Source organism: Maylandia zebra, linkage group LG8 (assembly GCF_041146795.1).
Source record: "Maylandia zebra isolate NMK-2024a linkage group LG8, Mzebra_GT3a, whole genome shotgun sequence".
In the NCBI taxonomy this organism is placed as follows: Eukaryota; Metazoa; Chordata; class Actinopteri; order Cichliformes; family Cichlidae; genus Maylandia; species Maylandia zebra.
In genome coordinates this window covers 12,728,190-12,754,295 of record NC_135174.1, presented here as the reverse complement: position 1 = coordinate 12,754,295, position 26,106 = coordinate 12,728,190, and the positions used below count along the sequence as shown (strand labels likewise).

At 42.7% G+C, this 26,106-nt stretch overlaps 1 protein-coding gene across 3 annotated transcripts in view; it reads left to right on the top strand.

The window, feature by feature from the left end:
* The first annotated feature begins 1,090 nt into the window (after positions 1-1,090).
* rhbdl1 (rhomboid, veinlet-like 1 (Drosophila)) overlaps positions 1,091-26,106 on the top strand; it is a 57,375-nt gene continuing 32,359 nt past the window's right edge. The window contains exons 1-5 of one of the 3 annotated variants that reach the window (XM_076887363.1): positions 1,091-1,202; positions 12,249-12,407; positions 21,072-21,296; positions 22,254-22,402; positions 22,523-22,635. In XM_076887363.1, the coding sequence (XP_076743478.1) occupies positions 12,342-12,407; positions 21,072-21,296; positions 22,254-22,402; positions 22,523-22,635 (553 nt within the window). In that variant the 5' untranslated portion in view covers positions 1,091-1,202; positions 12,249-12,341. Of the gene's footprint in view, positions 1,203-4,570; positions 5,020-11,265; positions 11,334-12,248; positions 12,408-21,071; positions 21,297-22,253; positions 22,403-22,522; positions 22,636-26,106 lie in introns of those variants that run through there. The other 2 variants (XM_004562469.4, XM_076887364.1) reach the window with 2 other exon arrangements.

Sequence of the window (26,106 nt, the reverse complement as noted above, 5' to 3'; positions counted from 1 at the left end):
CATTTGCAGTTCTGCCCAGATGTTTTGTTTTATACCACCAATAATAATCAGTATTTAGTCTGATCACTGGTGGTTACGGTTACGGAGGATACGGCTTTGTGGGGCATCTTTATGACCCCCCTCTTCTTCTTGTTCGCTGAAGACGGCTCTTTATGACTGATGGTCAGAGCGGTGCAGCACATTGAATAGAAATATTTACATCTGTAGGGCCTAAAACTTTAATCGCTGTACTTCATGTGTAAAACACATGAAAGCACGTGGAGGACAAGCTTGGATTCAGATGATGCAACTGCAGCCTTAAACAGCAGAGGTCTCTCCATGACTCCCAATCCTATCAATGAGAAGATCCTCGGAAAATCTGATTTTTACACCACATTTGTAGCACTGAAAACAAAATTTGGGTCTAATCTGCACTTCATGTTTTCGTGTGTGTGTGTGGGAGAGAGAGAAAGAGAATATTGTGAAGCTTAGAGTTGGCAGAGATCATAGAATATATAATACAGTCCTCTTTTTAGTAATTTTCCCCTCTGCTTTTCCTTCCCCCCTCCTCATTTCCCTCCAATTTCTGCCTCCTTCCTCTGACTCTCTCCTTCCTCTTCCCCTCCTCTTCTGTTTTATGTCCCCAAGAAATCTTCTAAGTAGAGCAGTTTGGATTAAAACTGTGTCATTCAGTGACCTGATTCATTTTTCTGCCATTTTTCTTTATTTTTTTTATCATGTGGGTGATTCCCTCTATTGCACAATACCTGCTGCTTGATATTCAGTGGCTTGAGTGTGAAGCCCCTCATCTATTTTAATCCTTGTGATTAGCGGAGGCTAACGGGTTATTAGAAAACCCCCTCCTGGAACAAGCCGTGTCCTTAATTTACAGAAGATTAGATTAGAAAATAATAGAGCAACACTTAAATGCTGAGATCAAGCACATTGGCAGCATGCTGAGCGTTCATTATATTGTGCAGACTGGATTATATTTGCACTCCAAAACAACTTTCAGACCAGCCACTCTCCCTGAGTTTATTGTCTCTTTTCTCTCAGTGAATTCACAAACTTTCTCTTCCCCCTGGTTGTTTTCCAGCAATGTTTCCCAGCGCGCACCAGACAGCGCTCCAGCTGAGCGTCCACACAGAAACATCCTCAGGTGTCGATGTGTCTCCTTCCCACTACTCCCCTTTCAACAAACCAGACAAATAAGATTTCACGAGGTAATTTCTTGTTATTGCTTTCTGCAGCGCGGTTTATACTCTTCATAGACGGGGCCAGGAATCGATGAGTCTGGCTGAGATGTTTTACTTTACTGAATATGAGGTACAGCGAGGTAAACAAAGGCTCAAGAGGTATAGTGTATCATCTTGAAGCAGTATGCAATATCGGGGCATTCACGGGGCTTTTGATTGACTGGAGTGTTTAAGCGTTTTGTGTGAAATGGTATACTAGGCATGACACATGACACATCATAACAAACATCTCCACAAAGGGAACAAAACAAAAGGCAAAACGGATTTTTCTGCCTCTTTTGTTTAACGGACGTCTTTCAAACACTGAGATGGCAAGTTGTTTGTTTTGGGGGGTTTAAGTGTTATTTTGTGAAATAGTGGCTCCTTAGAGTAATGAAACAAATACAAAAACATCATGACTGCGTGTACTCCAGCTTTTAACACAGTGTGTTTACAGGGTGAAGTGTAACTTTCAAACTGGTTGTAGATTCCTTACATATGAAGTTAAATTTAAACCTAAGGATCTGATCTCCAATAACTTCGTCTTCAGTTATGAAAACTCTAGATTTAGCCAATCAAACCTTGCTCGGTTGTGTTGTAAAAGAATTTACTCCACAGCAGACATGTGACAGCTGCCTCTTCCCAGATGCTGTGTTATTAAAGCCAAGTGCTTTAAAAAATATATATAAAATCTGTGTAGAACCTCACATTGCTGCAACAATCAAAACTGCATCGTTAACAGAGCCTTATTTTCAGTCCAGACTGAGCAGCAGGTCTGAATATCAATTAGATTTAATAAAGATTGGAACAAAAGAATTAACAAAAGTCTTTTAAAGATTGTTTAAGATAAACAATGATTTTTTCCCCCACCCTGTTTAAAATGAATCCATAGTTTGGAGTCTCTGCTTTGTAAACAGACGTATCCAACTCTCGTGCTAATAATGCTAGTGCAGGCTGTGTACAATTAAGCACACTGAATTCAGACCTTTTAAGGCATTCATTTATAGCTTCATCTTACCGCACTTTCAGTGAAGGACAGCTATTCTCACAAACACCTGCCTTATGGACCTGCAGGTCGTTAAGCTGGTGAGGAAGAGTGTAGACTGGTGGTCTAATTAACGTGCATTTCTGCACTCCCTGAACGGCCTTGTTATTCTCTCCCCATTCTCACGCAGAGGCTACACCAGTGTTTTGTCTGCAGCTCTCAGGGCTTGTTAAAGAGGAGCAGGTCTGCCTGGGCTCATCCTGCCGTCTGCATCCATCCACCAGAGGTGAAGGGTTTAGTCGGGCTCGTTCAGTTGGCGATGCTTCAGGCAGCCGAAGACTGGACTTTCTTTGGGTCGACTAATGTCACTTGGTTTCGGTTTAATGGCAACAATGATGCTTGTTTGACCTTTGGTGGGGCCGTGAGCTTTGTTGGCATGTTATTTACACCGCTGAAAATGCTGTTTACTTGCATCAAGTGCCATTTTGTTCCATAGAGGGCATTTGACTTGACGTAGTGTGGCTCAATAGAGCGGTATGTGTTTAATTTTGGATTTCTATGCTAAGAAATCTCATGAAGACTACATTAAATTCATCTTTTGTGTTCAGTTTTCCAAAGTCTGGGCGTTTCTCTTAGGAGGGTTCTCTGCTGTTTTTCTTACCGCACCGGATATGTATTTTTTTACTTGTCTATCATTGTTTGATGGAAGTCCTTTGAGGTTACCAAGGCAACAGTTGAATCCAGGTTCACTTTGGCAGCTTTTTCAATCTGTCTCGCTCATTGCAGTTTGCAGATCCTCCAGCAGTGACCTCGTAATTAGCTCGGTCGTATTCAGGCTCACAACTACCGAGTATTGGAGACAAATTAATTCTTAACATTGATTAGTAGTCGAACAAAGAACGTCATGGCGTGACTTCAGTCTTTCCACGCAGGGAGGAAAAAAATGGAATCCTGTCATCTCCAAAGACTTGGAGGGTAATTATTAAGGTTTTGTTCAAACAGGAGTGTCAGACTGGCATAATGGGAGGTGACAAAGGGAAGGTCTGGGAGCTATGCCATATTCACTGTGGCCCAGGCCAAAACCATTAGAATAAATACGGCAGTTACTTATGGCTTTGTATAGCTCGCAGGCTCCATCTGACCCAATAAAGCACAAGACAATACTGTCCTTGTAATGAGGTATATATATATTTTATTTATTCCTTTCTCACATTGAAGAGAACTTATAAACCACTTTGCATCTATATGAAGAGAAAGGTCCAAACATGTGGTGCAATCACTGCAATCGTTTCAGCAAGCAGAGGGACTGTGAGTTACACAGAAGACATTAAACATCGCCGCCTCACCCATTATCTGTTAGCTGAAGCGGTCCCTGAGTCACAGCCTTGACACTGTGCTCCACTGGAGAGGGTTTAAAAAAATAAAATAAAACTAAGATTTACATTACACTGCCATTATCACCATTGTCCTGAGGAGGAGGGGTCACTGTGGATTTGTGCAGGAAGAAAACACCTTTTAAACAATCTCAAGAAAGGACTGACGCCCACCTGAGCGCTAACAACTTCAGCTATTTTTATGTTCTCCTCCCCGCAACCAGTCTCTTTATTACCTGTCAGGTGTTGTAGATTGAACCATTGTTCTGATATTACTTAATGAACAGTTATGGGTTCTGGGTCGGTGTTATTGTTGTTGTGGTATTCGTCTGAGCTCAGTGGACGATCAGTGAGCCAGCCAAGCTGTCTGATTCAATTTCATGTTTGTGTGCGTTGGAGGTGGGAGTCCGTTTGATCATTAGAGCAGTCCTTACAACGAGCTAATGTGTCAGAGATTATAATTAGAACGTAAAGGGCTGCAGAACAGCTAAGGTTTGATCAGTGGTATCAGTAGTTCTTTTTCCTTGTGATCCTTTATGCAACACATCTCGTGTGTGGCTGAAATTGACAGACACAACATGGATAGTATTTTACCATATGTCTGTGTATTAGTAGCTTTTGTCTTGTTTACACTGTGTGGTTTTGTGTATGTATGAATGTAACAGACCAGACATGTGTCTGTGTGTGTGCATGTGTGTGGGTGGGGGTGTCTGTAGCAGTAGTAAGCGCAAAGCCGCAGTGGAACCCATCCTCTCCTCCTTCCCCGAGACGCCTTACTTGTAGTGAGGAGAGGAGCCGCAGCCCCTGGCCACTCCTTCCCCTCCTGCAATTGGAAGCGAGAGGCCGCCTCCCTCCTCTGCCTCATTGGTATGCAGGCGGTGCAGTGTGTGTGTGTGTGTGTGTGTGTGTGTGTGTGTGTGAGAGAGAGAGAGAGAGAGAGGAGAGGGATGAGAGAGAGAGGGAGAGCAGGAGAGAGAGGTAGCAGTCAGTGCAATGGGATAGAGGAGAGCAAGGAGGAGGAGGAGAGTGAATGAGAGCTGCTGGATCTGCCTTGCCTTGCGTGCCTGCCTGTCGTCTGTTGAAGCTGGGTTTACCACCGCGCCACGCTGTACTGACACGGAGCAGAGTCACAGTCCATTTGCACTACCCGACGAGCACTCAGCACCCCCGTTTATCACCCCGGCGACGCCACTAGCAAGAAAACCCAGGGACCATTAACAGGAAAAGGGGGGGGGGAAACACGGCAGTAACGAAACGGCCTGACGCTACTATTTAGGCACCAGCGGCTACCTAACCGTATCTCCCCCCTCCACCTTCTCCCATCTTTTCCAACCAGACCACCCTCCTCTCTCTCGCTCCTCCCTATGCCCTTGTCCTCGGCGGCTCCTCTCACCTCCCTGGCCAGTATATGGATAGAAGCTCCCTGTTTCAGCTCATACAAGAGCAGGTAAGCAAGGAAGCAGCGGCAGAGGTTTCTATGGTTACAGGATCCCGGCCACCTCGCCGTCTACCCAGGGACTGAGACATGGAGGCTGTGCTGAGAACTGATGTTGGGATTGATAGCAGGGACTGTGCGTGCACGGGCACAAATGAAAGCATCTCGGAGCGATGTTGGCCACAAGAATGTGAGGTCAGATCTTGAGCCACAGCAGGAGGCAGACCATCGTGTCACGGTCTATAGAAGGAATTCTGAAGGAGATGTGTGTGCTGATGGATGGATACTGAATATACTGAATGCATGGATGCTTGGATAGACAGATCGCTGTGTTCTCTAAATGAAGGATGGTTTTTAGTCTTTTGGTCAACTGTAAATGCTGCAGCAATCCTTCTGCATGTCTATGGTTGTGTTTGTTTTTCCTGCAGTTTAGGTTGAGTTGCTGCACTTGCCACACACCCGATATTAACACCCGAGGGTTTTGAGTTTGCAGGATTATTTAACATTTTATTTCTGAGACAGTGAGACAGTTTCCCTGAAGCCCTGGTTTTATATAAATATATATGTCATTTTTTCCCCTTTAAGGCCAAATAACAGTGTCTGTTTTTAAACTTTTCCATCTTTCTTTTTTTTTTGTCCCCAGCCATGTTGGAGGTTCTTGCCAAGTTGAAACACAGGGTTTGTGACTATATTTAGGCTAGTGAAAAATGTGCCTCTTGACATCTGTCTTCAAGCCAAGCTGCCATATTTACTCTTCAGTCATATTTATCTTTGGTCTGCCATCTCCAAATTTACCAAAACCAAAATGGTTTAAACCAAAAAAAGCGTGTGCACGCTTGGGTTGGGCTGCTTGAAGGCAGACGTTCAACTGGATTTTGATGTCTGTTTTTTAACTAGCATGTCTTCTGTTTTTAATGAGAACCCGGCCCACTGGGGGCGTTCACTGATTGTCAGGGTGTATGGACAGTCATTATGTCCAAGAAGGAAGAAATTGATTGTGTGCTGCAGAGTCTAGGCGGGTCACGAGTGGCTCATCTGCAACATATTGACTCAAGGGACTGCAAACATGTTCACATTAAAGTGCTTACACAGTAAACTGCCTCGCAGACACACACATCTAGACTTTGTACTTAGGATGCGTGTGCGTTTGTGATTGCGTTTTTTATGAATGCGTGTGGTTTTTAAAGTAATTGGAAAAAGCCCGTGTGGGTTATTTGAAAAGATGCAGTGTGGTGGCACCGGTGAGTCATGCGCTGTATACGCGATTTAAGATTAAATACATTAGTGATTTAGCCACAGTTCATATTCCTTCACAGATACTTTGCAGTGTGAGGCTGACTAATCTCTGTCAATATCCATTTTCAGTGTAACAGGTCTTTAGCCGGGGGACAAAGCCAATATTTCCACACTGTAAATTACTAGTTGTTTTATTGATTGGGGGGTTTATGTTTTTTGTTTTTGCTTGGACCAGTATTTGCATACAGTCAGTTTGCAAGGCCACAGCTGAGCAGTTCTGTTAAGCTCAAGTCTAGACCAAAATCATTCACACTGGCTGACGACAGGCTTTCTCCACCTTTGGGACTCCATGCGGCGGCCTTTGATTTGGAAAAGGTCTCTCTAATTAAACTAAAATGAGGTGAAATCTGCCAACAGCATTTGGACGGAGAGCAGGAAAGCTTGGTTTTTTTTGTTTTTTTACAAAGCCTTCTGCCTGCCTAAACATCGAGCACTTTCCTCCCTCATCTTTATCCAGGAAAATGTTTTGCTGAACATGCCTCATGTTGATGCAGCTCTGCCCTCCAGATTTCTCTTGTCACATTCACTGGAGGCTTTCCACAACAACAGCAATATCCTGCCAGCTTCTAAGCAAATCTACAAGTGCACCTGGAGATCAAGTGCTTCTCTCAAGGGTATTTTAACTGTAGTCGGATGTAAAGGGAGATGATCATGCAGTCACTGTCGCCTCTTAGTTTTTCCGCTGTCTAGCATGCCGAATCTGCCGTCTTTTACTTTTAAAGAAAAATAGATTTGGATATAATTTGAATGCTATTTCCCTTCGTTTTAGAGTGATGCATTTATCAGACAATCAAGTCAACGGGCAAATAAAAGGTATATGTTGGAGGGATAGGTCCAAACCAGGAATGTTGTAATTATGCATCATTCATTTCACTGCTGCTGGAAAACTGAGGCAAACTTGGCCTGATAGATCCTCAGATCGAGCATCTTTTAGTTGTTGTAGAGTTTAAGCATTTGGGAGTTTCAGTGAAGTCTTCCGAAACCACTATAGGTGGAGACTTGACGTCTTATGCATATGTGAGGACTGCAGGTCTGAAGAGAGGGGTTGTTGCGGGTCTGTCAGACTGAACCACGTGAAAATGCTGCAGGGGGAGAAGAAGGCGAGCGAAACCGTAGAAACATGAGTTTATTAGTCTTTGTCTGCAGGAGGTTGTAGTGCTGAGCGTGGGCTATTTTTGGCCTATGCAGCCTCACACATAAACGCATGCTTACGGTGGCCTTTCTATTCTAGTGTCCCTGATAAGGTAACTTGATGGTTGGCAGCATTCAGCCGCGAAAGCATTCAGGTCTAATCGTATTTAGATCTCACCCATAAGGCCTTGGGGTTCTGAATGCTTTTCTGACACATTTCTGTCCACCACTCTTTTTTTCTTCTTCTTTGTATTCAGCTGTATTTGAAATTGAAATTCCCTGTGTTTGCATTGTCTTAACATGAGAAAGTGGAGTCCGATGACTGTTTGGGCGCGATTTAGATCTTAGGCCTGTGACGTCGCAGCACTAGAGCGGTAAAGTTTAACAACACGCTGATATTAATAGCACAGCAGAACAAGCATTGTGATAATTACGGAGTCGGTGGCCCAGTTGTTGGTGAACACCAGTGCATCCCGAGGGCAGCAGAGACAATTCAGAGGGTTTTGTTGTTTTTTAAATCTGATGTCATGCAAATACGCTTTGCCCTGTAAATGCCACAGCAGCGTTCAAGCTTGGTGCTCTTGTTCACAGACACCAAAGTGGACTGTCTTTTTTTTGGCTCCGTGCCACAGGGTTAGCATTGTGTCACTGAGTGTGTACCAGGGAGCCACGCCAGCAGTGCTGCTACGTTCCTGTTAGTTAGGCGTTACTGAAACCACTATCCTTCCAATGACTAAATGCTATTTATCAAGCAACCATTCATTTAGTACTTGTAGCTACTGTGCATAGCCTGTATGTAAAAGATGGACACGTCCATAAAGACACTGGTTACTTAAGTCACATTATGAAACTACAAATATGACTAGTGTGGGGCTAATTAGACTTAGAAACTAATTTGTTCAAATCTGCTCGATAGAGACTTGTAAATCCACTCTTGAAAGTGTTTTTCTTTATCCTGCTTTTTGACAATAATTTATAAAATGAAGATCATGCAGTATTTTGTAAAACTTGAGACAACAAACTCATCAGGAAAGTGTCTTCTTAGGTCACAGACCAGGGGAGCAAGGGGTTGTTTTCTCTTAAAGTTTATACTACTGAACACATTTTGAAAACTAAAAGCGGTATTCATCAGGAAATAGAATCCTTGTTGTGCTTTTCATTGTCAGATCCACAGTCCAAAATTAAGAGCTTTTGTGTACTTTAATCAATCAGTCATCAGTATTGTTGTTGAATAATTTTTCTTTAGATCAAAGAGCCCAAAAAGCAGTAAAGATTAAAGTGGATGGATACAAGCTGTAGACAGTTTAATCATCTCTGCTTTCTGCCCTTGATAATGTCACTGCAGTGTTAGCTACAGCTCCATTAGTGCTACAGAGCAACTGTCAGTGTCAGTTCCGCATGTAAGATTATACACCAGTTTTACACAGCATTTAAACCGGCTGCCCTATTGTATTCGTCCCTCTTGTAACCCCTAAACAGCTCTGGATGCAGACCCTCTGGAGGGTGTCCTTCAGTGTCTGACACTGGGACATTAATAGAAGATCCTCTGGGTTGTGAAGATGAGCATCCATGAATCAGGCTCTGAACGTGACAAAGTAACGTCCACGTGAATGCCAGGTCTCGAGGTTTTCACAACAAAATGATCAATGTTAATTCATGTCATCTGTCAGTGGTTTTAATGTTATGGCCGAACTACTTTCAGCACTGCCGTCTGTATCCGTGTCACAGCTGGGGGTTTGTGGTTTGTCCCTGTTCTCGAGGGTTTGCCCTCGAGTTCCTGTGGAACAGACAGATAAATCAGTCTTTGGCTGGGGTCAGTCAGTCGCTGTGCTGAAGGTAACGGAGGTCCCAGGGGTTAACACTGAGATCATTTCCCTGCAGTCAGCACTCTTCTCCTCTCTACCCTCCGCATGTATACATTTTCATCCTGTGTCTTGTCCACCTCCTCACACTTGCTCTTGAGGCAGCTCGATTCGGTTGATCCGTCTGCCTCGACACCATCATAATTTCCCGCTCCGCCTCCCTTTACATCTACACCCAGAGTTCATCGTAGCACCGCCTCATTCTTATCTCGTTGGTCTCTTTCTTATCCATCTTCATTTTTATTTTCACTTCCTGCCGTCTTTTCCCTTTTTTACAGCCTTTTTCTCTCTCGCCCCCTCTCTGTTGTGTCTTTCCTTTGCCTCTCGAATGCCAATATGTTTGTAGGGGTAAATGCAAGAAAGGGATGACACGCAGGCAAACCACGTAACCATGGCAACGCATGCAGCTTGTCAAAGTGTCGCCCTCACCAGTGTCGCCCTCACCAGTGTTGGATCGCTTCAATAACTGCTTCCCTCTCAGTGCTTTTCCCTCCTTCTTCCAAACCCTTTCTTCCCTCTGTTTCTCTGCCCCGCTCCCTTGTTCATGCACGTCAACAGCCTGTCCAAGGGAGGGGGGGAAAAGAAAAAAATCAGGCCCTCCCTCTTGCCAACACTCATTTATCTCACTGTGCCTCATCTTGGTAATTGATAACCCTAATTGGCTACAAGAACCAGTCCTCCACCTTCGTGTATCCTCTGCAGACAGTCTCCCCTATGTGACGTTCTTCCTGAATAAGGTCATACCATGGAGGGAGAAGTACCTGTGCAGTATGACAGCTCAGTGTCAACACTTGTGGTTTGTGTAAATGTGCACAGCCATATACAGCGTGCCTGTGCACTTCTGCTGTATGTGTAGGGTAGTGATGTGCTGACATATGGAGGCTGACAGTAATCAGACGTCCCCAGTGTGGCTCTCTGTTCCCCCTGTCAGCCCGGGCTGAGCCGGGAGCACATTAGAATCTGATCTATCTCTCCTCTGTGGCAAAAGGATGCAGAGCACTGGAGTGTGTCACAGCCTTCTTATAGGAAAGAGAAGTAGAGGACTCACTGCCAGACCGCTGGGTTAGCCAGACGTGCACAGACGGCAGTGAGGCATTTTTACTTTCAGTCCCGTCTCCTTTCTGGCGCTCTCCCCCCTCTTGTTTCATACCTTCTCGTCCTTCAACTTTAATCTCGCCATTTTCCATTTTCTTTCATTTCATCAACCCGCCAACCACCCACCTACCTCTTCCATTTTTCACCTCTTGCCTCCTTGCTGTCACCCCCTCCCCCCTCTATATCTCGGTACACTACACATCAACACTGAAGAGAACTGTGCTGCTGCGCTCGGTTCTTCTGTTTTAACAAACATCCGTGGAACGCAGAGTTAAGGAGATTACCTAAAAATAAACAGGGGGGCTGTGTTGTTCCTATTTTGGTTCATTTGTGTCCACAAATTTGGTAATATGTTCATTCCAGTCTGCCATGGGAGTGCTGGCTATCACATTCACAGTCAATATGTGATGTGTAAACAGTCATCAGTCAAACATAAATGTAAATTTAGTAAGTTTATGTGAGTACAAACACTTTGTTGAGGGTATAAGATTTATTTTTTCCTGGTGATGAGTTATTTAGTGGTTGTAGAGTATTAACAATATCCCTTCACTACATCACGTAGCAGTAGAAAACACTCATCCTAATTAAATCATTAAAACTTACTATGAACTTCCTGCTTTCACTAACGCTCTCCCAGATGACTAAAAAGTGTCCAGGGAGTGAAAATCTGAAATGCACACTCTCACACCAATGCATTCCCTGATTCATGTTCTTTGCTCCTTCGTTGAGCAGTAAAGCCTTTAGCTTTGAACTTCCTGCAGTAGAGACCGACACAGTGTCGGTGCAGATCACGTCCAGACTAAGGCAGCTTTTAGATCAGATCCTTCTCATGGACTTGTGATACGACCAACAATGATCCAGCATGACTGACTACATCCTGACGCAACATCTGAAAAGCTCACCTCACCCCCCCTCCCTTCCTGGGGCGACAAAAGGCCGTCGGTATGCTCTCCAGAACCTAATGAGGCACTGTTAGCATTCAGGAAACAGTCAAAAGAGAAGCAGCAAGGACTCTTCCCATGCGGTCTCTTTGTGCTGCTTCGGTTTGTCCTCGGGCACAGTCTCACAAACACAGATGCACTAAGGAGAGCGGGCATGAGAAATTAACGCTCCATCACTAAAAAGAGAAGAAAATGAAGTAGTGCTGTATGTTATGCTGGAGAAAAAAAAGGGGCGGGGGGGGGGAGACCCCACATTACATAAACCAAGCATAGACACACACCCTATACTTTACAAGCCATTTTTAACCTGGTGCTATTTCAAACAAAAACACTCAGATGATTTTATGAGATTCTCCTGCTTAAATCAATTACAAGGAGCAGCTCGGGCATACAGACATCAGCAGTAATAACCCACGGGGCTGTGGGTCTTTGTGAGTGGCGATTATAAAAAAAACACACGGACTGTGAGTCGCAAATGTGGCCAAAAACAGACTCGTGTGGAGGCACCCACACAGGAATAAAGACTGAAAAGTTGGTCAGGATTTTTTTTGGTTTTGATTTGTTTTTCGTGTTTTTAGGAAACCTAGAATGACAAACTCGCCCTTCTCTTGTTGCTGCTTTCAACAGCCTAACATGTTGGGTTTCAATGGATTTGCTCCTTTTATGAGGTTTAAAGTGTCTTTTAAAGACATCATATAAGCATCAGCTTAATGAAATCTGGTGTCAAGCCCCGAATAGACTCTGTTGTGTCTGTAAATACTGGTACACCCCAGCTGTCTATTACTTGATGTGTTCTCCCAGAGGGCAGACTGACACCTGCTTATTAAAAAATAAAGATGCATAATAGTGCATTGTAGCGGCTGCCTTGCGGTTTTTACTCCAAGGGCTTTGTTTTTGTCTTTTTATTTATTTTCAGCTGGACCCAGAGAACACCGGTTTCATTGCAGTGGAGAACTTTACCAGTTTGGTGGAGCACCATGAGCTGCAGCTGGACCCATCCAAGCTGGACATGCTGTTAGCCCTCGTCCAGAGCAATGAAGACGGGCAGGTGTGCTACCAGGAGCTCATCGAGTTGGTGAGTGGAAACCGCGAGCGCACGTGCACGGGCGCAAATAGCGATGCGAGTTGGGAGTTGCTTTGTATCCCGCTGCGCACAACAACACGCACACAAACATCCCACCTTTTTTTTCCTCTTTTTGTTGGATTTCAGAAAGGTTACAGAATTGATTCAGACAGAGCCGGCGAGCTCTGCAGTGGCGAAAATTGACTCGACCATTTAGGTCGTTGTCCTCCAAAAGAAGGATCAATCTTTCCAGTTAATGTGTCGGTAAATCCAGACACTTAACCTCACAAGCCGGCAACAGCAAGTGCGGGAAACACCCACACCGAGCTGGCAGAGCACCGTGTCGAAGCAATAGATTCTGTTTATTATAACACATATATACTGAAACACACTAATACTGTAAGGAGTAACATATTAAACGCAATATGGCTGAATAGTGTTGTTTTTCCAATATTCCAGATACATCTCATGGTTTAATTTGAACCGTTTTCTAATGTTTGACTCCCTGATGAGTGATTATGTGCCAGAAAGTGTTCTATAAGCTGATGTGAGGACAGTCTGTGTGCAGTCATCTCTTAACCACAGCCACAGATGACTTAATGTGAAGCATGCATTCCTTTTAATTCATTCCCTGCTCTTCTTTTTGCAGTTACAAATTCATGTAGAGCTTTATATCTGAAAGCCTGAGTCTCTCCAAGCCCACAGATGAGCACCTGCTTTTGGCTCCTGGTGCTGTAGGGTGTAAGCATAGTGATTAATTCAAGGCAGTGCAATTCCTGGGATGTTTTCTCTTCCTTAAGCTCATTTTCCCCCGCTCCTGCTTTCTTTTTCTGTTTATCTCTTTTTCTGTGTGTGTGTGCCTCTATGCATGCTTCTGTGTTTGCACGTTGTGCTCCCTATGATTTGTAGCAAAGGCCACATGAGGCCATTCAATTTGGAGCTGGTCCCATTTCTGAGGTCTGTGCCACTACAGACTGTAGAGGTGCTGCTCCCACAGAACAGCCTCTCTTTCGCAACCATTGTTGAAGTGTGGGTTGTTTTTTTTCCGTATCCTTCTCATCTTGTTGCATCTCATCTGAATCCTCCCCTTCTGAGTCCATGCAATATTGCCTCCCCTTCATTATGAACCTGTCTCCTTGAGCACTCGGATCTCATTTCCTTCTCTTTTTCTTGTGAACATATGTTCTGCAAAGGAAAGAGGTTAAAAAAAAAAAAAAAAACACAGCCTCGCCTCCAACATCATCAGGGAGACACTTTTAAAATTGCCCATCAGCCAAATGCAAATTGCATTCGATTAGTAGCCGGCATTGGTAGTAGTCGGCAGCAATCTAAGGTAATTTGAGAGCACCCATGTCTCACACAGATATCGACCCCCAGGTCTGTTTTTTAAAGATTCGTCTGATTCGCACATGTGAACGCGAACAATACCCACGCTGTTGTGCACATGCGTGCAATTTGCATATATGCAAACATTTTCAAGAAGTTTATTATTAATTGATGCAGCCTCCCACTTCCTTGCTGTCTGTCTCACCGCCTCCCCTCTCCCTGATGTGCACAGACACACACAGACACACTGCAGGCAGACTCTCATTCATACACATGAGCCCTGTGTGTGCAGCTTTGCTGAGTAATTTAGAGGATATTTGAATGTTGATGCGAATCTGGCCTCTCATCGTGCAGCACGTGACGCGTGAGCTCTGCAGACAGAGTGCAGAGCGTAATATGACATTTTCATCCGGATCATGGGCGAATACCTTGGGCCTTCTTTCCCCTCCTCGCTCTGCGTGGCTCTCACCTCATTGGCTTCTTCGCTCTCTGAAGATTGGATTTAGTCCAGTTCTCCCTTAGCTTATTTATTTATTTTGCTTGCTTCTTTTCACATAACTGTATCTGAAGCAGATTTGTAAGTGATACTCCACAGTGTATAACAGATGACAGTCGTGTTGTCATTTGGAAGGTTCAGTGCTGCTACAGTGTTATAGCCGCTGCCTGAAGTCTGGTGTCTGTATTGATTTTGTGGTCTGGCCTCTGTGGAAAATGTAACACCCCTGCACATTATTAAAATGGACATAGCAAGATGCATTGTGTGTCTGTGTGTGTGTGTGTGTGTGTGTGTATTCTCAATCTGTGCCTTTTCAGCTCACAAGCTGGTGAGATTTCTCTCTGTTGTGTCTCTTAGCGGCTGTGTTCAACATTTTTCTTTTTTTTCCTGATTTGTTGTTCTACATTCGCTCCGTGAGTTTTGCAGCCGTGAATTCACACTGCCTCGCTCGACCTCAGTGGGTGTAAATGTGTTTTGAATCACACCGTTAGGCAACAGCTTCTCTGGTGTCTGCGCGAGACCGTGCGCGCTCGCACTAGTACAAGACAAGCCTCGCGCGTCGTTCACGTTCGAGTCATCTTTCATGCAGGGCGATCCGAGCCAGAGAACTCCATCAGTTCAGCCAGAGGGGTGAATAAGTAACGCTCTGCTAAAGCCTCTCTTGGGGAACTGTGCATACACTCACGCACGCCTGCACACACACACTCGTACATACACGAAAGACTAGTGGTCTGTGTCTGACTGCTAATCAGTGCAGACTTCTGCACAAGGAAACCAATAGATATTTTCAAGCAGCTCCACAGTAAAACGCAGACATTTGATCAATTCAGAAGGCTAAAAGACACCTGAGGTTTCAAAGGTCATACATTAGGGGTTTGGAGGGGATGAAAGTGTGAAAGATGAGCATGGGTTTAAGAACTCGGGGAAAAAGGATTTCACCGGGAAGTCTGATGTATTCCTATCCTATGTTTAATTTCACCTATTGAGCCCTCTGATGCTATCATGTTCCAGCTATGTAGCTGAAGAAGTGTGTCACCGCTCTCCTTCGGGTGGTAATTTGGCTAATGTTCGAAAGAGATACAAAATGGCAGCCATGGTTAATTACATGGGTGAAGTGTGTGCTTCAGAGATTATAGCAGGGGTTTCTCTGTGTTCAGGTTGAAGGATTTTTAGGACTTCGCCTTTTCCTGTTTTCATTTTTATCCTTTTGCCCAGATGTTGCGCTAATATTCTCCGGTCCCTCAGGAGGTGATGTTGGGGAAACACTTTTGAATTTGAATAAATATTAAATGTCTTAAACTGAGCGTTTGAGAGTCAAAAGTCTAGTTAAAGTTTCATTCTGGAAGTAGGCGATTACAGCATTTTTAAAGTTTCCAAGGTCTCCCAAGTCACAGTGCTCACGGGGCATCTCTCTCCTGGGACACAGATGCTACCTATCAGCATCCCACTGCACGCTGAACTCCAGTTGAAGCTTTGTGTTGGAGATGGGTTCCCAACTAAAAGTAATGCACTTTGCCTAAGTGTCCTGGAGTAAAGGCTTTTTTTCTTTTTGGAGTTTTAGCGCTGCAACTATTAAGCCATGAAGGAGGGTTGTGGTCGCAAACTGCTGAGAGGGAAAGGGGGAAAAAAGAAAAAAGGTGGACTCTGATTTTTTTAAAAGGATTTGAGTAAGAAAGAACCTGAGTATCTGGGTCAGGGTAGAATCAGCGAGGCTGAGATCCGCAGTGATTTAGAGGCTGCTGCGAGAGAGCACGACAGAGTGAGAGAGAGTAAAGGAGAAGGGTGCTTTTGGCCCTTTGGATGACTCGCAAATTAGATGGTAAATGCAAACAGTGACGCTGTTAGCCTGGTGATGGTGAATCTGTAGCACTGTTAACTGGCACAGCCTTCGATTCTTTCGGCATCGATAACTGATTTATCGCAGGAGGAAGGAAAGTGGGCATAATCAGAATCATTTATGGATTGTTTTGCAGCTGCAATGCAGACATCTGGATGGCCTTTAAGATGCTTTTTCCCCCCCAAATTGTTATTGCTAATTAGTATTGAGCTGCATGGTATTGACCATGTGGTGTGGCTAATTAATCCATCAAGAACGATTGACTCGAGCTGAGAGCAGCACGTACAACCTGCAGCCACCATGAGGCACACACTGCTGTCAGTCTGCTCCAATCAGCCATCCCTAAAGGAGAATACTGCCTTTATATGTGTTTGTGCTCTTTGCCTCTCCATCACTTATTTCCTAGCAGACTGTGCCCCATCAGGGAACTGATGCACACCTCAGAGATTTTCCCTTACAGCGCTATACTGATGTCATGTGAATTAATTTTTTCCTCCCTGTGCACTTTGCTTTTTCACTCCTCAAGTTTTGACTTTTGACGTTTATGTGTGTGTGTGTGTGTTATTGTCTGGTTGCCGTCTCTCTCCTGTCGTCACATCAAAAGACTGCTAATGCTCACTTTAGTGTTGGCAGTCCTGCATGTCAGAGAAGGTGAGGCAGAGTGACAGCCGTGCTTAACCGTGCCTTCAGGGAACAACTTTTCACTCAGGCAATATGAATGGGAGAGAATACAGTAGCAATGCAGAAAGAGGCAGTAGGTGCTGTCACTGAGCCAGATTAAATAAGCTGTGATCTTATTTGGAAAAGAAGCCAGTCCCATTTTCTTTGTTTAAACTGTACATTCAGTTATATTAAGACATCTCACCTTTCGCTGTCCACTGGTGGCCTCAGAAAAATCTGTTAATCAAACTCACGCAGACAGGCATCTGATCTCCCCGTCTTATGTTTCCCATCTCTGCCTTCTAATGTCCCCATGCTCCTTTTGCTCCGCTTCCACTTCCTGCCTCAAGTATTGTATAATTGCATTTTCCAGGCCTGATTTCCATACTAAATATGCAACCCTCCGTCTGTGGGAGAGCCAGCAGCCCAGCTCGACATCGTTCTGGTTATCGCTTTGCAACAGGCCCTTACACCCTCGCTGTACAACCACCAGTATCATAATTACCCACAGTTAGGATAGTTACCACATCCTGCTCTGTTAGCTTCCAAAAGGGATTAGCACTTTTTTTACCCCCCGATTTTTGCCTGAGCAATTTCTTGAAGAGGAGGGAAGAAACAGTCGCCGCTATTTGCATTTCTTCATTATTTGTTCATCTACATTTACAGATTTTGTCTTCTAGCATGTTTAGCTCATTAGCTTTTATAGATATTGACCCACAATTTCTTCCACTGTGGCTCCTGCTGTGTCTATGTATAATGAGTGTACAAGCAGCAGGGCCTGGCTAATGAATTACTGATGTTGTACCTTTAATGGTGGGTTGTACTTCCTGCAGGTCCCCTGAAGAGGTTCTGTTACACTTCACATGAAGCTGCCATGTTTGTCTAAAGTTACTGTTACGTGAAACCTGTACGTACAGTAAGGTTTTCTGTTGTAGCTGCTGCCTTCTTACTCTCTCTAGAGTCTCGTTTCGTCATACATTATGAGGCGAGTCTGCCAGCTCGCCTCATATGTTTTAGCTACACCAGAGATTTCCACCATCATCATAGCTGTGACTTATGCGTGCTCATTTTCTATTAGGAAATACAGATATTGAATCTAAAGTGCCCCTGCTGTGGATAGCCGGTCAGGCAGTATTTTCAGTGGTAACTCTGGTGGAAAAGAACTCTGTGTTGTTATCCTAGCAGTTCTCTGGCTCGGCTGTCAAAATCGTGGCATTAGGATAGTTTTCATCCTAAGCCTCTATTAAATAACTTATCAAGAGCTGGTGCTGTCAGCCTGCAAGCTTCTGCACAGGCCCTGCTCACTAAGCAAACCTGGAGCCCATGATTAAAATGAAGACATACAAACACACATGTACAAATGCCCTCTTTCTTTCCATGCAATAGTTCCTTTCAACTAAGATTTGCTTTTCAAGAGCGGACACACTTCAACAACATATTATTACAATGCCTGAGGAGTAATTGATCTAGCCAGCAGTCAGGCTTACATTTGTCTAAATTAAAAAAAAAGACCCTACTCATTGAATAACTTTCTTATCTCTTTTTTAAAAATCTGTTGTGTGCTAAAAACCAATCACATGTTTTTAAACATGTAACATAGCTTTTGTAGGAGGAAAAATAAAAATTCACATGCTCTCACAAATTCATTAAGCACTAAATACCTCTCAACTTCTGCTTTAGTTAGAATAACATCTAAAGCTCGTCATGAACATATACTGTGTAGTTTCTGAAAGAAGCGTTGTAGTTAAATTAAGTGCTGGCAGATAGATTTGCCATCATTAAACTGTTGTTTTACAGTGTACCTAATGTAATCTGCAACATTCTGCATTGTAAAAATATTACTGCCTTGTGCTGTATGGAATAAAAGCTTCACAACAGAATATTGCTGGTTGCCATTACACTGACATTATACTCAGTCATGCCGGCCTTATGAACAAAACTGTAACAATGTTCTTGGGCGCACGAACAATAAAGGTTGAAACACAAAATAAAAACGATAAGCAAGATATTTGTATTCAATCAGTAAATGTATACAGTAATTCACTATCAAAGGAACAGTAAGTAAGCATCTGAATAAAATATCTTCCTCATTTCGTCTTCCTCACAAGCTTCATCTCCCTAACTGAAGTCAGTGCTCTAAAACAGAAAAACATGCCTAAACATGCTCATATTTAGGCATGATATTGTCGCAATCGCTTATTGTCAGCAGATTTCCAGACAACTGATAAGAAGTGGGCTAAACAATAAGAGCAGCTGGTGATGGGCTAACATTATGCCAGCTAATGTTATGCTAGTGTCCTAAAAATCGCACCTTCCCTCTGATAAACGGTTTGATTGCATTCTCACATTGTGTTAGAGCTTTGGGGGTTTTGTTTGCCAATTTCCAAGTCCAACAGTGTTAGATCCACTTCAAAGAACATTTTAGTAGCATCAACTAACAGCAGCTAACATGGGTTAACAGCAGCTAACATGGGCTAACGGCAGCTAATATGGGCTAACGGCAGCTAATATGGGCTAACAGAAGCTAACAGAAGCTAACATGGGCTAACAGCAGTGCTCACTAATAGAAAAGTTCATAATATCATCAGCAACTCACCTCAGTATTGCTGTCATTGGACAGAATTGACAATATTCACAAATAATAATGCATTCCTTTAAAAATATCCAGTCTTTTTAAACTGCAGTGTATTTGTTTTACCAAATCCCTTCTGTACCAGCGTTTGTCTATCATTCCCGACATACAGACTGGCTGTCAAAGTGACAAACTAATAAACTCAATATTTATAACTTGACTTTGTCCTGCGTAAGCCATTCCACTTAGTCTAAGTTTGCAAAAACATTAACTAAACATATAGAAATCATCCATAAATGAAGAATAATGTAATAACAGGTAAGAAGTTAAGAAAACTACAGTGTCCCTAGTCTTGCCTTTGTGAAAGCAGAAGTTTATGACTGTTAGTTTGTTCTGATCCAGGGTGATTAGTCACACTGATGAGCTTCTCTCAGATTATGTGAGAACAAACCCTCCTTTGTTTTTGTTTGATCCACTTAGTGTGAGGAAAGTTATGGATTTAATTGCTGAAATGAGACCAGCAGGCGAGATGAGATCTGTTTATTCTGGCAAGGTGTTTTCCAGCTGTTGACAGTAATGCTTCTAAGGTTCTCTTGTTTGCAAAAAACCCCCTCAAAAAAAAAAAACCATGATATCATCATATAGCTAAAAATAAATAAATAAATCAAAAGCAGCAAATGAATAAAGGATGCAAGGTGCTGATTCCTTAAAGTCTTTAATCCTTTCTGAATACAATAATTAGGCGGAATTTTGGATAATAAGCTTTTGTGTTCTCTTGTTGAAAGGCTGATACCGCTCTCATGCCAGCCTTGCAGCTCATTTAGCTTACTTAGCATAATGACTGAAAAAAATAGCCTAGCTACATCCAAAAATAACAAACTCCCAACATGTTATGAATCATCTTGTTGGAACCGTACTAAAACTTAGCTTTAAAAAAGACAACTTGGCTTTTCTGCTGTCCTGTGTTTAAACTTTACCAATACTACTTGGTGGAGAAAAGACACTGGCGGCCTGACAACCACATGTTTATGTCAAGATTTCAGGAAGTTGCATGAGATGTGGAGTGTTGTATAGTAAGCTCTAAAGGTGCTGGTACACAAACTTGCTCTCTTTGGACAAACCCAGGCTTAGTCTTTCCTCCATTTTCCTGTGGATATCGTTTATATTTAACCATAGACTGTATATGAAAGATGGATGTAGCCTGAAAAGTGAAGCATGTTCTCTTATTCTGTCGAACTGCCAGCAGTTGCTTGAATTTTACACTTGCACAAAGAAATCGGTCTATAGAAGTATAATGAAAACCTGCTGAATTGGATCTGTCCTCTATGTAAATACTATATGAGTTTAAAGTCTTATTCAATACAACATAATGCTTATTGAAAGTTACAGCACAATTTTGAGTCACAATGTGGGATAAAGCAGAGTTTGCTATGAGCATGCAGTCCACTCTGGTTTCAAGACAGCTGGAGGACAGCAATGGGCACATTCAGTTCAACAGCACTTTACTAATCAGCTGTGGCTATGTCCATCATTTATGTACAGTCTTTGTATTTCGCATACAGGCGAGAGAATGTTATTGAGCTTCTTATCTGGTGTTTTCCCCCTGAAATCAAACAAAATAAACTGAAGAAAAACCTTCACGTGATCATTAAAACTTCACAATAAACAGTAAACAGATGTTTTTATATGCCATTAGCCTAAATTAACATTCAAACATTTACCAACAAGATGTTGCACACACTGAGTTTATGCATCTTTTTGTTTTCTTTTTATTCTTTTCCTCAGATGAGCAGCAAACGCTCCAGCAGTTTCCGACGAGCCATCGCCAATGGCCGCCGCACACTGCAACGGGAGATCCTTCTGGACGAGACGGGGTTGGGTCTTTATAAACGTTTCGTCCGTTATGTGGCCTACGAGATCCTGCCCTGCGAAACTGACCGGCGCTGGTATTTCCACCAAAACCGCCTGTGTCCCCCGCCCGTCTTCATCGCCATCGTCACCATCGTCCAGGTTAGTGGGAAACATTATCAGCTGGTTTCAGAGTGTTATAAAGTGATGGAGGTTATTCTCCTGATTCATCCACAGTGATCTGGGCATTCCTAGAGCTTTTGGCCCCCAGCATTTTATTTAAGATCCACAAAGTCAGCATCCAATCCCCTAAATATGACTTCACACTGTTCTGTTAGCTCAGTTGTTCGCCTTAGACGGCCTGAAAAGATTTTCTGCCTTTGATCACACACTTTTACTGTGAGCTTGATATGAGCTGGTAACCCATTTGGGAGTCGGAGGCTTAGTGGGTGCATTTAATGTCATTCCTCCAAGCAGAGTCCTTGAGCCAGCCTGCGTGTAGGATTTTTTTCTTTTTTTCTTTCAAACACTGGTCTTGGAACTTGGAAACCAGGTCAGTAAGCACCCTGGCCACCACCACAGTGGCTTTAATTGACCTATTATGTTAATTTTGAAAAAAGAAAAGCACCAGCACAAACGCCCTCCGAGACTACAGCTGAATGGTTGCAGATTAAGCGGCGGAAATAACCTACAGCTTCTTAACAAAACTTCATCATTTTCCCTGAAATCATCTTAATTCTTTGGGAAAGAAAGCTAAGTGCTCTTATAATGCCTCCAAATGGCACTGAATGGTCTGTAATGACAATGAGAATGTGATAATAACAGTTTGCATTCATTTTAATTCACAGAAACAATGAGTCATTATTTTATGAAAAGAAATTAATGGAATTGAACCAGATGTGCCATTTTTTTTCTTCTGTGGGCAGTAATTGTCTGCAAGACTCTAATGAGCATCAGCTGAAGAATACAAAGAAGAAGAGAACCTCATGCGCCGTTCATAAAGCACAATGGGTTTTGTTTTGCGGGGCACTTTTCACCTTCTGTACAAGCACTCTGCAGAGAGTGCATGTACTCGGCACAGATTGACAGTTTGGTGTCATCTTTGTGTCTTTGTTGCAGATTATTGTCTTCATGTGCTACGGCATCATGCTAAACAAGTGGGTCCTGCAGACCTATCAGCCTGACTTCATGAAGAGCCCCCTGGTCTACCACCCCGGCCACCGTGCACAAGTGTGGCGTTTCTTCAGCTACATGTTCATGCACGTCGGGTAAGCTCTTGACTCCTGCGGTACTGGTTTAGAGAAAATTCAGGTTACCTGCAGCTGATGGCACACGAAGGCCAATGCTGGCAGTTTTAATCTTACTTTCATTGTGTGCTCTGTCCTCAGTTTGGAGCAGCTGGGCTTCAACGCTTTATTACAGCTGATGATCGGCGTTCCCTTAGAGATGGTCCATGGCATCCTACGAATAAGTCTGCTTTACATGGCAGGAGTGCTGGCCGGTGAGTTTTTCATTAAGTGTTTTATTGTAAGTAAAGCAAGGAGCATTATTCAGGTTTCTTACATGGTGTCATACACAAATTGCTTGAGAAGCCATATTGGATGAACTATTCACTATCGAAGGTCTACGTTCTTGCCTTTCACTCAGTTCTCATGATTTATATCATTTATTCTTAATGTTTAGGAGGTTTATCACTTGCTCACATCCCGATGATTAAACATACCTTGATTATTGTAATTCATTATTCCTCTGCCTCAGCAAATCTTCCCTGGATCACTTCAGAATGTGGTTCGAAGGTCACCGGGTCCTCTAAAACGTCCCATGTGACACAGATTCTGTCTTTCTTTCACTGGCTTCATATAAAGTTCACGGTACAATCACTTGCAGAGCCCTTCGTGGTCAATGTGCCTCCATTTATCAGTGAGCTACTACAATCACGCAAAACATCTGAATCTTTGAGCTGATCAACGCTTGTTGTCTGCACCTAAATCCAAGTTAAACTCACTTCCACTGCAACTTAGATCTGTGGATTTAAGACCCACCTGTGCAGGTTTGCCTTTATTTTGTTTTATCCCTTTATAACATTTCAGTTGTTGTATCTTATTCTATATTGTAAAGCATTTTGTGACTTTTGTTCTTGAAAATCACCACGTAAAAATAAACTTTGATTATATTTTTGTTACGTACATTTTTGACATCCACAGAAAAACATTTTTGCTTAACAATTGCAAGCATTAAAAATAAAACAAAACAAAAAAAATAACAAGACTACTGCTAAATGTGGTGACATAATGGCTTTTTTAAAATTAATGATGAAATGGCACATCTAATTTTTCATGTTTAATGTTTATCTCCAAATGGTCATAAATGCCTTCTTATGTTTAGAGACACATCAAATTGTGTGTTTAGGCTGGTTTATACACTCCGTGTGTGTGAGTATGTGTGAGTGTGTGTGGTTTAGGATTTCTAAGCAAATGGCGAGACGAGTGGAGATGATTTGGAGAGCGATACGGACCGTGCTTCCCTTAAAACAATAACATAAACAGAAGAAGGCTGTTTCTTCTCCGCTCTGCTCTTTATTCATGTGTTTCTGCCGGTCTGCAGCACATCGTACTGACCTACTTTGTTTATTCTTTTATTACTGTTTGTACAGTCGACGCCTCAGAAAAGCTTTGGGTTTTTTGGTTTTTTGTGTGGTTTCGTTGGTGGTTTATCATTTATCAAGTTAAATATGTTATATTTCTCTTCATGTTTGCTGTATAAAATACCCACAACTATCCGCTCCCATCTACTCCCAGCGAGTCAGACTGAATTTTTTTAGCTTCTTGTCCTCGAGCTAACATGTGCGGCTGCCCGATTTGATACTTCTGATAAATTTGACCCGGCCTGGCCCTTCTGGGGAAGAAAAAAAAGTGCAGAATGTAAATACAAAATATGCCAAAGTGAACGCAGCAGAGTGACTCACATCGCCCAGAGGTCGAGCTGCAGCGCTCAAGTCTTTGTTGACGGGGAACCTCATTAACTTTCATCGAGCCGGTTCGGAGATTGGAAATTTTAAATCCACACTGATTGTGAAAAGTGGATTCACTTTCTGAGTAAAGCATTTGCATTAACAGCATTGCATTTGCGAGACCTCATATCAACACTGCTGCATTAAATTCCTGTTTCACTCAGCTTCACTTCAACAGTTTTTATCATTGGGTTTCATAAGACTTGCTAACAATTATTTAATTACTGTTGAGAGGAGAAGTCTAATTCATACTGAGTTAATCATCTATTATTTTCAGTAACCTGTTTTTTTTTTCTTAGGCTCCTCTTTCTGCGTGACTACAAATTCAAACTCTCCATTTCTTGCCTTTCCTGGCAGCTCTCTGCACACAGTAAGATGGAGTTAAAGCTTCTCAAAAAAATCCCGGTACTCTGCAGAAAAAAGTTTAAAAAAAACAACCCCATTCCTCCACGCGCTTGCATGCACGCACACTCTTAACACTCATGAATTATTGTAGCTTTGATTTATTTTAGCAATGATGACAGAGAGAGAGAGCAAGCAAGCGTGGGACTTAGAGGACGAAATATGGGAGAGTAATGCAGGGTCTCTCTCTGGAGAATTAGCCTAAGTGCAGTTTGAAATGCTGTTTGGAGATTTAAGCTGCAGCCTGAATCCAAAGGGAGGATAAAGCAGCAGGCGAGGTGACATCCGTACCTCCAGAGCACGGAGTCAGAAATGCTTTGAATTTGTGTATAACATATTGAAATCAGAGATGTGCCTCTGTTGAATTAACTCTAAAGGTCAACAGTTTACGATCAGGAATCTATAAATATGTTTGTATCTTTATATCTGCAGAAGGAGTGGCTCCTTTTCCACCATGAAGAAGAGTTCGCTATGTCCAAAACAGACTAGCCTAACATTGCTCTATACCACTGATTCACCTACCTGTTTGTAAGGACGGGAGAAGGTGAGGTCATCTGTAGATGCCAGTAAATCTTACACACATTTATCTTAAATTTTATTGCATTTACCCAAAGACATGTAATCATGATCATCATCAGTGCTGCTCAGGTGACAGAGCGAGATGTCACACTATGTCAGCTACCCAGCCAGTTTTGTGTGTGAGGGTGTGTCTGTGGGTGAACTGTCAAATCATTTTGACTGTTTCTATAAGGAGAGGATTTGCCATTAATCATTTAGCTAATGGGTTAATTTGGGATCAGCGTTTTGGACTAAAGAGTAAAAGCAAAGTTAGAAATTGGGAGCTGCACAACCCCAATTCCGTAAAAGTTGGGTCCATCCACAAATAGCTGCTACTTAGTTCTAAGTAACAGAGGTAACACAGCAATAAAGCAGAACTTTGCTCAGTAAAACTAGAGCACAAACGTCTTGGATCTGGTTTGTACCACTCAGCAGGTCATATCATAACTCAGATATTTTTTTTAACTAAACGTGGTGAGGAGCCACACACATGTTCATGTTCATTTCGCAGATATGCAAAATATGCATGGGCCTTGATGTGTGCAAACTTTAGTTTAAATGCTGTCTCCCTCCCACAGTTCTTTATTACCTGAACTTGTTAGAAGTTACCCTGTGCTAGATTGCACTGTGAAACTCTTGATTTTTTCTTTCTTCCTTTGCATATTTCTTGCCCATGGCTATCTCATGTTTATATTCATGCAGTCGTATTCTAGCTTATGAGTTAAATCATGTTGCTTGTTGTTTTTTGTAAGGCAGCAGAAATTTGAGTTTATAGTTACACTGAATGGATGCATTTATGGAGCAAAGTGCTGCAGGTATTGTGCCTTTATGTTCGCCTTAATACACTACATGAATTTCTGCACTGCAGGGCTCGCTCTCAAAGCCAAAAAGAAATGTCTGCTTCCTGTTGGGATTTTTTCTTGGATGCCTTTAAATGTTGGGAAAAAATACCGATGCTTCTTCTCTCCAGTTATCTTAAAAATGAGGTCACAAAGATTTTGG